Below are 15,457 nucleotides of genomic sequence, written 5' to 3'. Positions count from 1 at the left end.
GCAGGGGGGGTGGGCAGGTTAGGGCGGCGTTCACTTGTGGGAAATGACTTCCCACAGGCCTCATCGTGTGTCAGACACAGACAGGACAACCAACTCTAAAAAGTGAGGCCACATTTCTGAAGATATTCTGGAAAGCAGGGAAATATTTTACCAAGCCATTAGCATTTTCAACATTCACTGGAAGCATCTAACAGCTGTGATGCCCTTGGGTTTCTCTCAATGCAGCTACATTTAATGAACTCTACCCTCTTCTTGGTAAAAAATCACAGGAATCACTTTTCGGTTCAAAGTCTGCAGTTAGCATGGGAACGGGCATAACATGGACACTGCCCATGGTAAGCTTTGTTTTGTTGGAACAAAGCCGTTGCTCATTTATTCAAAAATTGTCTCTGGCAGCCTGGGCTACAGTTTGCGAGAGACATCATGGAATGAACTGTTAAGCAGCCAATGAAGGAAATGGGTGTCTATCCCTAATTTAGAAAACTGACATCCAGAGCAAAAGGAAGAAAATTAAGACAATTAAGACAGTCCTTCTTGGTGACTGAATCCTTCTTGGGGTCTGAACTCAGGCCTTGCACTGGCTAGGCAGGTGTACCACTTGAGGCATGCTCCTAAATTTTTTTTAATGTAGTTATTATTTTTTAAGTCATGACTGGAACTCAAACTCAGTACCTGCCACTTTTGCTCACTGGCTAGCACTCCACCAACAGCCACACCTCTAACTCCTCAACGAGTTATTTTTGAAGTCAATTTTTTTCCCCCACACTGACTTAAAACCTGATCCTTCTCTTTATACCTCCCAAACAGCTAAAATGACAGGTATGTGCCACTAGGTTTGGCTTATTATTTGAGATGAGAGCTCATAAACATCTTTGACCCTGGTTGACCTTGAACCTTGATCCTTCTGACCTTCGCTTTGTGGGTTGCTAGTGTTACAGATGAGTCACTATACCTGCCTTGGTTCAATCTTTTAAAGTTTTGATGAGTATAATCCAAACAGAGCATTAAAGAGAAGAATAATATACTCATTCTTTAATTTTATCATCACGTGATAGCCCATTTAAAGAAATAAGAAAAAAATGAAAGACTCCAAACTGTAATTATGTATAAAAAGTGGATTTAAGAGTATTTTACAGCTGGGCGCTGGTGGCTCATGCCTGCAATCCTAGCTACTCAGGAGGCTGAGATCTGAGGATCGCGGTTCAAAGCCAGCCCGGGTAGGAGAGACCGTGAGACTCCTATCTCCAAAAAACCACCAGAAAACCGGAAGTGGTGCTGTAGCTCAAGTGGTAGAGCGCTCGCCTTGAGCTGAAGAGCTGAGGGACAGCATCCAGGCCCAGAGTTCAAGCCCCACGGCCGACCAAAAAAAAAAAAAAAAAAGAATATTTTACAAAACTACACCTTTAATGTTCCGGTTTATTACTACAAAGATTAATAGATGCCATTATAATAAATACACTAGATAATGATGTAAAACTTAAAAGGATTTCCAAGCTGTATCAAAGTTCATAGATGAACTAGCATACTTTTATCATGACAGGATCCAACTGGTTAAAGGCATGTAAGAAAATTCAATGAATCTTCAAAATCTATTTCTAATAAGACCCTTTGCACAGAAAAATAACATATTCTTTTCAAATAACTAATGATTACAAGTAACTTTCTACCACACAAAATTTGTCTGAAGTCTGTAAAAGTAGCCTTTTATCCTAATATTCTTTCATCTCAATCTGAGGGGTATGTGTGTGCACATCCCAGAATTGGGGCTTAAACTCAGGGCCTTGCACTGTTGCTTGGCTTTTCTGCTCCTATAGAGTGTTCTACTACTGAGCTACCTGTCCACATCAGGCTTTTTGCTGGTTATCTGGATATAAGAGTCTCTTGGATTAGGCTGGTCTGGCTTCAGACCAGGATTCCCAAATCTCAGCTTCTGAGTGTAAGCACAGGCTGCCAATACCCAGCCAGACCTGAGGTTCTTTACATTATTTTCTTTCAAGCTTTCCGGTGTTTTGTGTACTTGCTTTCTTTGTAATTACATAATGATATTCCTCAAGTGGTCCTCTAACACACACTTTAGGTCTGGACGCAAACCACTTCCTTAGCTCCAGGAATACTGTGAAAGATCTAAAAGAGGAATTTTACCTGCAGAGGCACCAGAGGACAAACCCAAGCCCACAGTAGGGGTCCAGACAGATGGCCACTTCTCTAGAGGGGTAAAGCTCACACTGCAGCTTAATGGAACGGCAGAAGGCACTGGTGGCTGCGTGGGACATCTGTAAGACAGGTAGAAAAGGTGTGTGGAGGCTGACACCAGGTCCATGGACACATTGCTGCTGCTCCTAGGAAGCCTCCAGCATCGCGGACACCATGGTGTCTTGGTCAAGGGTTCAAAGGCGCATGGCTGCAGGCTCTCACCGTATTCCCAGATTATCCCAATCTTCTAGGCCCTAGCAGCTCCAGCAGCTGAGGTAACAGGGCACTGTGCTCTGCGCGGTGGCTAGACAGGCAGGAGCTCCTGTGCCCCTGCAGCTGCCTGTGCAGTGGGCTAAGAACATGTCACAGTTCACTCCACCTCTGCAGGGGGAGACTGCCCTATTTTTGTGCACAAGGAACCCCTCACCTTAACGTTCAGGAAATGGGAGGCTCAGAGAAGGAAAGAATGTGCTGATGGAAGGAAATGGAATGTGGCCTTCCTGTAGCAAGCCCGGTGCTCTGCCTGCATGGTGGCCACCCTGCCAGGGGGCAGCAGCTGAAAGCCAATCTCACCTGCTAGCACTCAGGTGAGGGCCAAGCTCTCCCCTCTTCCCAGCCCAGAACAGACACCAATAGGAGCTAAGGCACACTCTCAAATAAGTAAGCCTGCCTCATTCATGATTTCACTATGCACGGTTTTGCCCAAGCATGCTGAAAATAAATAAGAGATTCAAAGATGTTTCCAACAAAACCATTTTAAATTCCTGCATGTGTGTTGTACAATTCAGTGAGTCCTGCATTATTGGTCTGCATATTTTATTATCTTTAAGTAACTGTACAAAGCAGCTGCCACTCACAGAGGCAGTTGATGAATCCAGGGCGTCCTGATCATGGTCCCCCCTTTCCACATTCTCACCCCTTCCAACCCAGCTGTCCTTTACATATCTTAATTTTAGGTAGGGCATTGAATTTTTTGCCATTTAACCAGCAGATCATGTGTACAACGCATCTTGAGGTGCGCCATCTTCCCCCTCTTTCCCCCACCCCTTCCCTCATGTTTTTCAATTCTGCGGTATAGATAATGAATTCCTGCCTGCATTCTCCCCCCTTCCCTTTTCATTCTTTACCCCTCTTCCCTTGGTCCCTCTCTCCCCTCTTGCAAATACTCATTTCCCAATACTTGTCTGGTTGGGCTTTGACTTAGTCTTTTTAAGGATTTGCACGATTTGTGCTTTCCACAGAGTCCTGTGTTATTGTCGGTTGTGTTCAACTGTGGTGTGCTCTGCTTGAGTGGCCCCTGCCCTGGATGTGGTGAAAACAGACCTCCGAAAAAGTGGTGCCGGAAGCAAGGTAAAAGTGATTGTGCCGAATCTTAGTAAGAAGGTAAAACGTTAGGTGTGCTGAAAGGTGGCATGTTTTCAGCAGAAGCAGGGTGGCATTGTGGGAAAATGAGGCAGTGTCCGCGTGCAGGGCTGAGCCCTGTACCCAAACAGGGCCTGCCGCACACCTGCACAGCTGCAGCCTCCTCCACAGCACTTAGTCTCTTTGGAATCTGCGTAGGATGACCCAGGGGTTCCTGGACTGCATGTGTCTAACAGAGTCAGTGTTCTCGTGGCTTCTATCCAAACAAGACCAAGAGAAGAGGTGACATAGAAGCAGCACAGAAGACAGCACCAAGTGCCCCAGTGTTAAAACGTGTCACAAGTTTATCTGAAGCATCAAGTCCCCCTGTAAGAGGACTGGTGTAGAACACTGTAATAACCAAGGAAATGTAGCCTAGTGCCTGGTTTTCAATTCATCCATCACTCCAGCAAGAGATGAGAGACCCTGGGAACAGGCAATCCTTCCACTGCGACACAGCAAGGCACTGTTAGAAGCTGGGCAGGCCCAGAATGCCCTCCAGTCCAGATACCTCACTAAATTCATTACAGGATAATCGGCACAATCCTCCAGATGTGAGACACAGTTCCTTCTAGCTGGCTTTTGGAGCCACAGTATTTGCTGAAAGGGGAAATGACCACCTTAAGGTGGTTAGCCCAAAGCTAATCCTAGATGTGATAACCTTTATCAATCTCAAGTAAATGTATATTGGGGATCTTTTAGGAGCCTCTAAAGTGCAAAGTCATATTTTCTTATTATTACTATTACTATTATTATTATTTTGGTGACCATGGGGCTTCAACTTGACCTGGGCACTGTCCTTGAGCCTCTTTGTGTTCAAGGCTAGTGCTCTACCACTTGAGCCACAGTGCCACTTCTAGCTTTTTCTGGATATAAGAGTCTCATAGACTTTTCTGCTCAGGGTGGCTCTGAACCACGATCCTCAGATATCAGCCTCCTGAGTAGCTAGAATTCTAGGCATAAGCCACCAGAACTCAGCTAAGGTCATATTTTAAGTAGATAAAATGATGCAATTGAAACAGATAAATGCACAATCATGTTTTATATGAAATTGGACATTGCAAAGCCATTGAAGAGCAAAACTTTTATGCTCTGTAATCAAGTGATGTTCCTGAATAAAAGCTGAAATTAAATGAAAAATCTTTTCTGGGTAAACTAGATTTTTAGGCAACCCAAGAGACCATGGATTCCATGCTCCACAGACATATGCCAGATAATACCAAATGGATTCTGTGCCTCTCAGCATTTGAAGCATACGGATTTTCATTAACTGACATCATAACATATTTTACTTCAGGTATTCATGAAGTTAAACAGTCAAAAGTTTAAGAAAAACCTTTTATAAGTTTGAAAGGAAGTCTAGCCATCCAGTTCTTTAGAGTTTCAACAGTGTATAACTCAGATGAAGTGGGATCACCAGGAGGTGATAAACATAGATCCCATCCCAATAAAGTATACAAACATCTTTGCTGAATCAGGATTTAACATGACAACTCCCACTTCCGTACACTGGAAAAATGATCAAAAGAATGCAGCAAGAGGCTCGAGAATAATTTCAGTACTAGTAACTAAGTCATCTGGTTTTGAAAATGCTTCTTTTCAAAAAGCTTTCGAAAAATATTTTATTTAAAACTATAATTTTATTAATCTATATAATATTTCAAATTCCACTGAACAGCAGATAAGAGTCTGAGAACCAAGTGAAATCATGAAGGCCACATTTCCCAGTCTGACTCAGAGGCAGAGACACTGAGGACAAGGTATGGAGGCAGAGAAGCTACTGGTTTAGGGTGACACAGTACCTGGACATCACCTGAGCTGTGAAGAGCCTAACGCTGCCTTAGTATTTCTGCTCTTCAATACGGAAAAGGATCATTGCAGCTACACATACTGAGCAGCAATCTGCAATGAAACTTCCACGTGCAGAGATTTAGAAAACAGAATTTGAGAGATGGTAAGAAAGGAAAACATATGCACAATTCTATTACGGATGAGGAAGACTGTGGCAATGTAAAGAAATGACTTAGCCTCATGAACTACTGTCATTAGCGCCATGTCACACGCACGGCAGCTTGCTTAGAAAGCATAGGTACTCCTCTTTCCATGTGTCACCACAGTTAAGGACAGGAGCTGACAGTCGATGCATGGCCTGTCGGTTGGACTTCACTAGTGTTTGTGTTGCACAGACACACTGCTCACCTTTACGCCAGCTAGCATCCCAGTTGTGGACACACTAAAGTCAAGGTAGGCCAGTGTGTCTGGGTTGGAAGGTTTGTAGATCTGAGCCGGCCGCTTCTTTGGCAAATCATCTGGTGAAGAAAAGAATCTATTAGTCTAGCTTCCCTAATAATCAAGGGCCACACAAGCAAGTGCGCATATCCAGCGTGCTCAAGAGCTGACCTGTGTCCAGGATGAGGGGCCACGTCCTGACATCTACAGCCGCCGCTGCCTCCCTGGACCGTAGCAGTTTACAGATTAGTTGTGTGGTCATCAGACAGGCGGAGCGGCTCACCTGGGGGCCAGAGAGACAAAGATGGAATGAAGGACTGCAAACCCGGAAAGACAAATCTCTGCTGTTTTTCACACGTGTGCCTCATGCTCAGGATCTACACTTAAACCACACAGGTTAACAGGAGGATCAGATTCCCAAGGGCACAGCTTCTGGTGAGGAGCAAAGGTGCCGGATGGCGGGATCTGATCATGGATGCCACAGGTACAGCACAAGCCACTGAAGACCCTGTTCCCGCATGGCCTAGGGTGGAGATGCGCCTGGTCTCATGAGCACATCCTGAAAAGAGCATCAAAACCCCATCATAAGTGTCGCACAGCTGGCCACCAGGCTCACATCTGTCATCCTAGCTACTTAGGAGGCTGACATCTGAGGATCCTGGTTCAAAGACAGCTCAAGCATTATCTCCAACTATAACCAGTAAAAAAACGGGAAGTGGAGCTATGGCTCAAGTGATGGCCTTGAGTGAAAAAACTAAGGGAAACAGCCTTGGCCTGAGTTCAAGCCCAGCACTGGCATACACACACATCTCCCATACACACACGTGCCACATATATGTTGAGATGCATACATATTTTCTGTCCTGATCATCCACCACAGAAGTACTCCAATATGACTTCAAAGGGTCTCCACTGGGTGACAGGACACTGCCATTCTCTGTTCAAACTAACTTTGCTTCTCATGGCTCCTCTTCTAATAGGGGAAAAACCCATCCTCCATTTTCCTTTGATTTTCCTGGTTAGGTACAGAGGGAAGTGCTTCATGATGGCAAGGCTGGCCTCTCCAGAGAGCTGCCTCCTCTAGAAGACCTTCAGTGTCAGTCAGTGCACGGCAGCCCCTGCTGACTCCCTGAAATCTGGCTTCGGAAGCTCGATGAGAAGCAGTTTCCTAGGCTCCCTGGAGGTGGAGACCATTTCCTCTCCCATCACTTCCACTCTATGCTCACAAACTCAGCAGACAGCAACCACCCTTGGGGGCTTCAGGTCTATGACCTGCAGCGCGACCCGGAGAGGAGGCGGGGAGGTGCCCATAGTCCTCCAGGTGTAGTACCTCCACAATCATCTTGACTGTAGGCAGCGTCGTGGCGATGTTCTGGGGGTGTGGAGGCCGGACAGTTATTGGCACACAGCCTGCGTACAGGCAACCATAAAATGCTGCGATGAGGTCTATTCCTACAAAGGAAGAAAACAGAAATTATTAGTTGAGGCAAATATATTTGTGTGTGTGTGTGTGTGTGTGTGTGTGTGTGCGCGCGCGCGCGCACGTGCGCGCTGCTTCTGGGGCTTGAACTAAGGGCCTGGATGCTGTCCCTGGGCTTTTTCTGCTCAAAGGTATTACTCTTCTCCTTGAGCCACAGCTCTACTTCCAGGGTTTTTAAGGTTAATTGGAGACAAGAATCTCATTAAGCTTTCCTGCCTGAGCTGGCCTTGAACTGCACTCATCAGATCTCAGCCTCCTGAGTAGCTAGGATTACACGCACAAGTCATGGGTGCCCAGCAACAAGTCACATTTTTAAATGACCGCCATCCTTGGTAGTGTGAGTTCCGGTCTGGGAAAAAAGTCTGGTCGTGGGTTAAGCATCCTAACATTATCAGACCCTTTCTTTCCTTCCTGTGCCATTTTGAAAAGCCTTGGTGATCATGTTCATTTGGTCCACTCAGTTCAGCACAAGATACCAAGCAACGCATAAGTTTCATTTTGAGTCATTTCTCTCAGAAGTTACCTAACTATATAACTATGAAGTCAGCAGTAAAAGAGTTAACCACCACGGCTTCCATGAGCTATCTTGTTTACCTAATGAAACAAACTTAGATATACAAGTTCTGGTTACACATTGTTTTCTGTAAGTCTCTGAAAGTCGTATAACAGTAGCTTTGTCCCTGTGAGTGGGGCCAGAGATGCGCCCTCTCACAGTCTGAGGAGAGTGCCCGTTCTTGGCAACCACCCAGCAACTTCGCACTGAGTGCCGAAGGGGGCAAGGGAGCGGCTCCTCTACAACGGCTGGCCTGGCCGCCCCACGGGGGGGTCAAGTTGCATGCTGCTCCTCACCTGGCGGGTAGACCAACGCCACGTGGTCTCCGTCCTGCAGATGGCCCCTCTCCATCAGCATCACAGCAATCTTCTCAGCACGCTTGTGCAGCTGGACACACGTCAGAGAGTTTGCTATCGTACCCTGATAGCACAGAAGCAGGTGGTTTTTGTAAGAGTCTGTACCTCCATTGCTTTATTGGCACATAGTTCACATAGCGTGCAATTCATTTTTCCACAATGTGTAATTCATTGGTTTGCAGTGTGCTCACAAAATTGTACAACCATCACCATAGGCAATTTTAGAAAGTTCTCATCATTTGTTGCCACCACCCTTCTATCCAACCCACATCTCCTTCTATCCAACAGAAGTCAGTCTCCAGGTAAGAAGAATATGATCAAAGGGACATTCAGGTATTTGGGGGTTAAAACAAGGTTTGAAGTAATTTAGCCAATTATCATCTTAACTTAGGAAGAGATGAATTAAAAACAAAACACTCCCAGTCATTTTGTGATTGTTGTACAACTGTCTTGGGCAGTAAGAATTACTAGTGGACATGTAGGCTCAAATGGTAAGAAATAAAGACTGACAGTAAATTTTTATTAAAAAATCAAGAAAAGCAAAAGGCCAAAAAACAAAAAAGCAACAATGAAAAAGACATTCTAAAAAAGAAACGATAATCAAATGTATTTTCAAGTAGACTTTTAAACTATGTAGAAACAAATAGAAAAGAATGTTTGGACTTCTAAAAAAAATCTTCCGATGAGTTACTAGGAAAGATTAGAAGCAAGAAGGGTACTTAGAAATACTAAAAATATATTCAGTGTTCTAAATTGCAAAGCTAAGTATGAGTTGCAAATCACAGAGGTGCAGTGGTATGCATCTGTAATCCTAAGCCCTTGGAGGCTGAGGCAGACGGACCAGAGTTTGTGGCTAGCCTAGGCTACATAGTGAGTTTGAGGCTAGCATAACTCAGAAACAAACAACAACGTGTGCATGTGTGTACGCATATATACACACACACACACACACACAACTCCACAAATTATAAACACTCAGCTGGCAGCTAATAGTAATCTAAGTGATTCTGCTATTTCTTTGTTCTGTCCCCCAGCTCGCATGCTTGAATGTCGCCACCACTCGGGGAATGATCTACCATATGACATTAGTGCTCATTCCCACTCTGTGAGGGTCACAACCTTTTGAGGTTTTTCTGTTGTACATTTCACTTTCCCAAGAGCTAGTTGTCAAGAAAATATAAAGTATTCTCAACAAGTAGTCCTATAAAAGAACAGCCACCGAGTCTTAGAAACAGCCACCATTTCCTGGTATTCTTATCCTATGTACAACTCACTTCTATTTACTACACAGGCCATAAGAAGACATGAATGAACACTCTGTGAATGTCTCACACTGTGAGCCAACTTGTCCAACCCCCTAAAAATGAGCCAGTGAGGATTAGTGGCAAATTCATAATCCATTGAAATACTCATCCAAGATGGAGGCCCTGATTATGTGGCCACAAAAACCAGAAAGGCACTGAGGACACATAGTAAGTGAGAACATTCTAGACACCTTAAGTCATTCATTAGGACAATGAGTGTTACCCATTTCCTCCTACCATTTTAAATATTACTCTTAGAAAACATGTGTGGCTTCACCTGAACTAGAAAGTTAAGTGAACATTTTGCCAAGTGACATGACCTGCAGATGTGCAGGGCCGGGTGTGACAGCACACCAAGGAAAACAGGCGTGGGAGAGAAACACAGATGCTTGCCTCTGAACTTTGTAGAGGGGTGCTGTGACTCCGCGGACAGCTCAGGGTAGGACCATCCACACACTGAGAGCTTCGAAAAGCTTCAGGCATGCCTAACAGGAGAAGGCAGCCCTGGCCCAGACTTCTGCATGCTAATCTAAAGCAGATACATCTGTGGAATTGCACTCTGGCTAACTGCATCTGTTTTCTTCACGGAAATCATTTTACGGCATGGGCGTCAGTTCCAGTAAAGATTTCCACTGAGAGCCCATGTCTGGCTATGACAATGACTTAATCACAGGCGCTAAAGGGAGGTGATGGCCACAGGGTCAGAACAGCTGGACACCAAGACTCTGCCTCTGGCATCACTCCATGAGCCATGCATGCCCCAAAGTAGATGGCATTAGAAACCTATTTCCCTTCTGTTTGACTGTACATCTATCTGCTTTGGATTTTTGTGTCTTCAGGAATTCATGGCTTTTCTTGGGACACCCCCTAATATGACTAGAATCTCTGCACAAAGGTATTTATCTATGCTACAATCTGGGGACAGTGCATTTGTTTTAGGCCATGTTGAGGGAAAAGTCTTGGAAGTGGTTCAGGCCTTGACTTGGTCTCCTGTGCCTTACAGTGCATGGAGAATCTAAGCAACATGGCAGCAGAGAGGAAATGAAGAGAGCGAGGAAGGATGTTCAGTTGACAGGATCTGAGAAGGCACTGTGCTTGGGCCACAGGAGATCAGCTCAAGTTATCGTCACTTTGGAGGTGACATTGAAAGTCTGGAGTGAGCCACTGAGACAATGGAGAAAGAATGAGCAAGCTATGGAGAGAACAGGAAGGTCAGGGAGAAAGCTTGATAAAAGGGAGACTTGGGCAGGGCCACAGCTCCTGAGGAAGGTAAGCAGAAAACTTGTCTAGAAAGGGAGACCTGTCTGAATTCACAGGATCGATGGGTCAGTGGAGGAAAGAGAAGGAAGTGGGCACTTTAGATACACAGACTTGTAGCCAACCCCACAGAGCTCTGGATCCTGCCAAGAGCACATGGGCAGGTGGAGCCTACGGGCTGCTGTGGCAGGGGCTGCTTAGAGAGGAGCTCCTCACCATCTGCAAGCACAAAGCCCCCAGGACACGCAGGAAGAGGGCCTGCCCCACATCTCATGCCTCTTCCAGGGACAGAAAGGCCTTGGGCAGACACAGGGCATGATGAGCCGTAGGGACATCTCTGCGCCCAAGACAATTTCAAAGAGTGTTCCTGAGGTGGAGGGGTGTGGTGTGAACTAAACCATATGCAAAGAATGGTCTCAACCAGAAACCTGGACTGAAGCTTCAAGGGGCAGAGAGCCATGCGGGTGGCCTTTCCTCTCATTTGTGACAAGCTGGTTGCCTTGCACGGGAAGCGCTACCTTCACACACTGAGATTTTGATGACAAGCAATGACCATAATTTTGTTTAAAGAGTCACAAGGGCCTGTACTTGCAGAGAACTACCTTTTAAATCCCCGCCCCCTTTTTGTACTGGGGTTTGAACAGGGTCTTGCTCTTGCCAAGCAGGTGCCCTACCATTTGAGCCATACCTTCAGCCCTTTATGCTTTAGGTGTTTTTAAATAGGGTGCTGCATTTTTGCTGAAGCCAGCCTGGTCTTCAACCTTCCTGCTTACGCTTCCCGCATAGGTGGGACAATGGATGCATATCACCATGCCCAACTGTTGGCTGAGATGAGGATTTGCTCACGCTTTGCCTGATTTAACCTTGAACCATAGTCCTGTGATCTCCACCTCCTGAGTAGCTGAGATTACAGGAGCAAGTCCCTGCACCTAGTTTCAATGCATTTTTCAAGCTCTGTTTTTGTAGTGAAAAGAAAAGTTTTCAAGTATGTTAAGACTTTTACATTTAACTCCTATTGTCAACATTTGCTTGCATATTTAAGGCATTCCTAAGTAGTAGTAGAGGATAATGTTTAATGATTTTGATTTCCTGATGGGAAATATAAACATAACCTTTGTACTTAATATAGTGGGAATGGTTTTCATTCCTAACAGTCTGTCATTAATGCCTGACTTCATATGTGTTAAAAAGCAGTTTGTAGCCAAAACAAAAACAAATATTTCAAGAGACTGCAATTGTTCTCATTAATTACACATTTGGGGCTGGAAAGTTTACAAATATGGTTGCTAAAATACAACTATAAATAATAGGCATATATATTTAAAAAAACAACCCTTGGGTAAAAATGTCTTAGTCAATAAGGCAGAGAGAGAGAGAGAGAGAGAGGAGAGAGAGGGGGGAGAGAGAGAGAGAGAGAGAGAGAGAGAGAGAGAGAGAGAGAGAGAGGAGGAGGGAGAGAGAGAGCGTGAATTCAGTAAGACTGAAGGCAAAGGTAGGTTAAGTCAGCAGTATCATGAAGAGCACCTCCCAGGAACCAGCTCAGCCTCAGCAAGGCAAACCATCAGGGACTGGGGCCAGGATGCCTCACCCGGCAGTTGAGCAGCGTGTACAGTACGTGGTCGGGGGTGGTCTGCGCCCTCCACTGCAAGACCTCCGAGAGGAACAGGAACTGCAATGGTACAGATGGGTTAGGTCTGGGTGGGCACTCTCGAAATTTAAATGGGTTACAGATGGGTTAGGTCTGGGCACTCTCAACATCTAATCAAAATATCCCATCTCAGTGTAGTTGGATGTTTCTACAATAGCATGCTTTCTTCCACTGGGAAATGAGGACATTTATTTTTAGGAAAACCACGAACAAATGAATAAACAGGACAAGCAAGTGCTAGTAACTTTTTCCCTATAATGACTTAGAAGTCAATGCACCTGGTTTAGGGACTGGCCAAGTGGTCAGGGTTAGGTAAGCTCTCTACAAGCCCGTGTAAGGATGGCATAGTCACTTGCTCTATGGGCAAGGGGAGCTGATACAGCAAGCTCTTTCACACGGGCTGCGGAGATGCAATGTTGTATCTAACATGCTTAAAGGGCTCGATTAAATTTATGTTTTTAGAATGGCAATTCTCTGGTGTCATCAAATTGCACTGCAAATTACATGGATTATATGCACTGAGTCGATTCAGTGTGTAATAAAAAGGACAGTCCTATTACATGTCAGGATATAGGAAAGAGCCATGAATAGTGCTAATCGGTTTTATTAACAGAAATGTATTGGGGGGGGAGGAGATGATGATTGAGTGCTCTGAAGTCGTAAGCTGTATGTCGCCACACTGGTGATATTTACACCGCTGGTCTTGCCACATTCCCTAGTAGTCTATGAAGAACGGGATAATCTTTTGGCCCTGGGAGACCACACCTCTCTCACTGAGCTCTAAGCACTGTCAGGGGTGAATTGTTCTAACATGGACTCCCAACTACTTAGGACAAGTTGTGACCCATGTGTGTGTAAGGGGCTGGAGGATTTCTCCTGCAGGTGCAGTGGGAAGGATGGAAAGACGGAAGCCAGGAAGCAAGCTCTGCATGGGCAGTGTGTGCTTCCCATCAGTGCTGGCGGGGACAATCAGAAGTGAGTGGAAAGGGGACACTACGATGGTTTCCAAATGTCTAAGTCCTGCCAGTTCTCATTTTGTACCATGATAAATTTTCTGTAACATCCTCTAAGAAACGTTTTTCTTTTAAGCTTACAAGATGTCCCATGGAAGGCAAGTGGGAGGCAGGGAAGGTTAACCAGAGATGAACCCACGGTGGAGGGTATGGAGGGGACAGGGAGGAACTTGGGGCAGCCACTCTGTGATTCGGCATCCACTTCCGCTCCTACCTTCCGGGCCTGGTCGTTGTCTTCTATCTGCCCCAGGTCTCTTCCACTCGCTTGGGCAATCCGCTTCCCAGACACCAGGTTTCCCACCATCACAGAGGCGGGGCCGATTTCTGGAAGGAAAATGGACGTATGACCTTGCAGAGAATGGAATTTCTCAAGACATGGCCCCCCAGCTTGATCATAAACTTCCTCTCCAGAAACCCTTTCCAAGACAGGTTTAAATGGCAGCTACTGTAAGAGTTTTTAAAAAGGATGGAAGGACAACGATGAGCAAAGACAAATCGACCTCAATCAGAGGCTACATGGAAGTATTTTCATCACATGAACTTCCCCTAGCTCCCCTCCATGCCATTTTCCCCAGTTTCCAGTGAGTGTGAACCAGGGGCTGTGGGTGTGCATTCTCAGAGGCGACAATAAAAATGACAAAGAAGACAGAATCTAGAAACAGGATGTACTTCACTGCTAAGCAATTAACTTTCTGGATGTCTGTTCTTATGTTATTAATACACTTCGTGAAGACTGTTGACCTAAAACAAACAAATTACAATACATTTGTGTGTGTGTGTGTGTGTGTGTGTGTGTGTGTGTATGTGCATGTGTGTGTATGCGCACGCGCATGCATGTGCTGGTCCTGGGGCTTGAACTTGGGGCTAGGGCAGCACTGCCCTGAGCTTCTCTATGTTCAATGTTAGTGCACTACCACTTGAACCACAGTGTCATTTCTAGCTTTTTGAGTAGCATATTGGAGATAAGAGTCTGGGCTGGCTTTGAATAGCCTTTTTTTTGGGGGGGGGGGGGTCTGGTTGTGGGGCCTGAACTCTGGGCCTGGGCGCTGTCCCTCAGCTCTTCAGCTCAAGGCTAGCACTCTACCATTTGAGCCACAGCGCCACTTCCGCCTTTTTTCTTTTTGCTTATGCGGTGCTGAGGAATCGAACCCAGGACCTCATGCATACAAGGCAAGCGCTCTACCACTGAGCCACTTTCCCAGCCCCTGAATAGCCTCTTGAGTAGTTAAGGATTACAGGTGTGAGCCACTGGCTCCTGGCTATTATATGTGTGTGTGTGTGTGTGTGTGTGTGTGTGTGTGTATGTTTGTGTGTGTGTGTATAAAATGTATGCATGTACATATATATTATATATATGTATATATATGACTTGCTGATAAAATATAAAATATATGGTATATACATACATTACTCTCTAAATCTATCCCAAAAGGTCTATATATTATATATATACACACACATTTTGTGTGTGTATATATATTATATATATGTATTATATATGTACACATATATGTATTATATATGTACACACATATATGTACTTATATATTATATATACACACACATATATGTATTGCATATGTATATGTATGTGTATATATATAATATAGACCTTTTGGGATAGATTTAGAGAGTAATAGGGTAGAAGGGACATACTAGAAAATTATTTATTCAAAAATTTAATTGAGGGGCTGGGAAGGTAGCTCAGTGGTAGAGCACTAGCTTTGAGCTGAAGAGCTAAGGGACAGTGCTCAGGCCCAGAGTTCAGGTCCCATGACCGGACCACAAAAAAAAAAATTTTTTTTTATTGACTGATAAGGTTCTTCCACAAGGGAAGTGGAAGGGTGAACCAAAAGGCTACTATAAAAATCACAGTCCTTTTCTGCTCCACTGTCACAGATTTAATAACTAATGCTCTTTCCTTGGTTTAGGAGAACATTTTGAAAGAGAAAAGCTATGCTCCTTTCAGATAGCTTTTCTTTTCTGATGAAAATTTCCTAAAGAAACTTTAGAAACTCAAATC

General features: G+C 44.8%; 1 protein-coding gene across 2 annotated transcripts in view; it reads right to left on the bottom strand.

Moving 5' to 3' along the window:
* Dip2c (disco interacting protein 2 homolog C) overlaps window positions 1-15,457 on the bottom strand; it is a 312,795-nt gene that overhangs the window by 20,367 nt on the left and 276,971 nt on the right. For both annotated transcript variants that reach the window (XM_042686100.1, XM_042686101.1), the window contains 7 exons: window positions 13,649-13,758; window positions 12,362-12,442; window positions 8,153-8,276; window positions 7,154-7,275; window positions 5,995-6,106; window positions 5,794-5,903; window positions 2,143-2,273 (listed from right to left, as the gene is read on the bottom strand). In XM_042686100.1, the coding sequence (XP_042542034.1) occupies window positions 2,143-2,273; window positions 5,794-5,903; window positions 5,995-6,106; window positions 7,154-7,275; window positions 8,153-8,276; window positions 12,362-12,442; window positions 13,649-13,758 (790 nt within the window). The remainder of the gene's footprint in view (window positions 1-2,142; window positions 2,274-5,793; window positions 5,904-5,994; window positions 6,107-7,153; window positions 7,276-8,152; window positions 8,277-12,361; window positions 12,443-13,648; window positions 13,759-15,457) is intronic.

Source organism: Dipodomys spectabilis, unplaced genomic scaffold (assembly GCF_019054845.1).
Source record: "Dipodomys spectabilis isolate Male_0828 unplaced genomic scaffold, ASM1905484v1 ptg000096l, whole genome shotgun sequence".
Classification (NCBI taxonomy): domain Eukaryota; kingdom Metazoa; phylum Chordata; class Mammalia; order Rodentia; family Heteromyidae; genus Dipodomys; species Dipodomys spectabilis.
The sequence above is the reverse complement of the archived record's forward strand: the minus strand, read 5'-3'. Positions and strand labels throughout refer to the sequence as shown.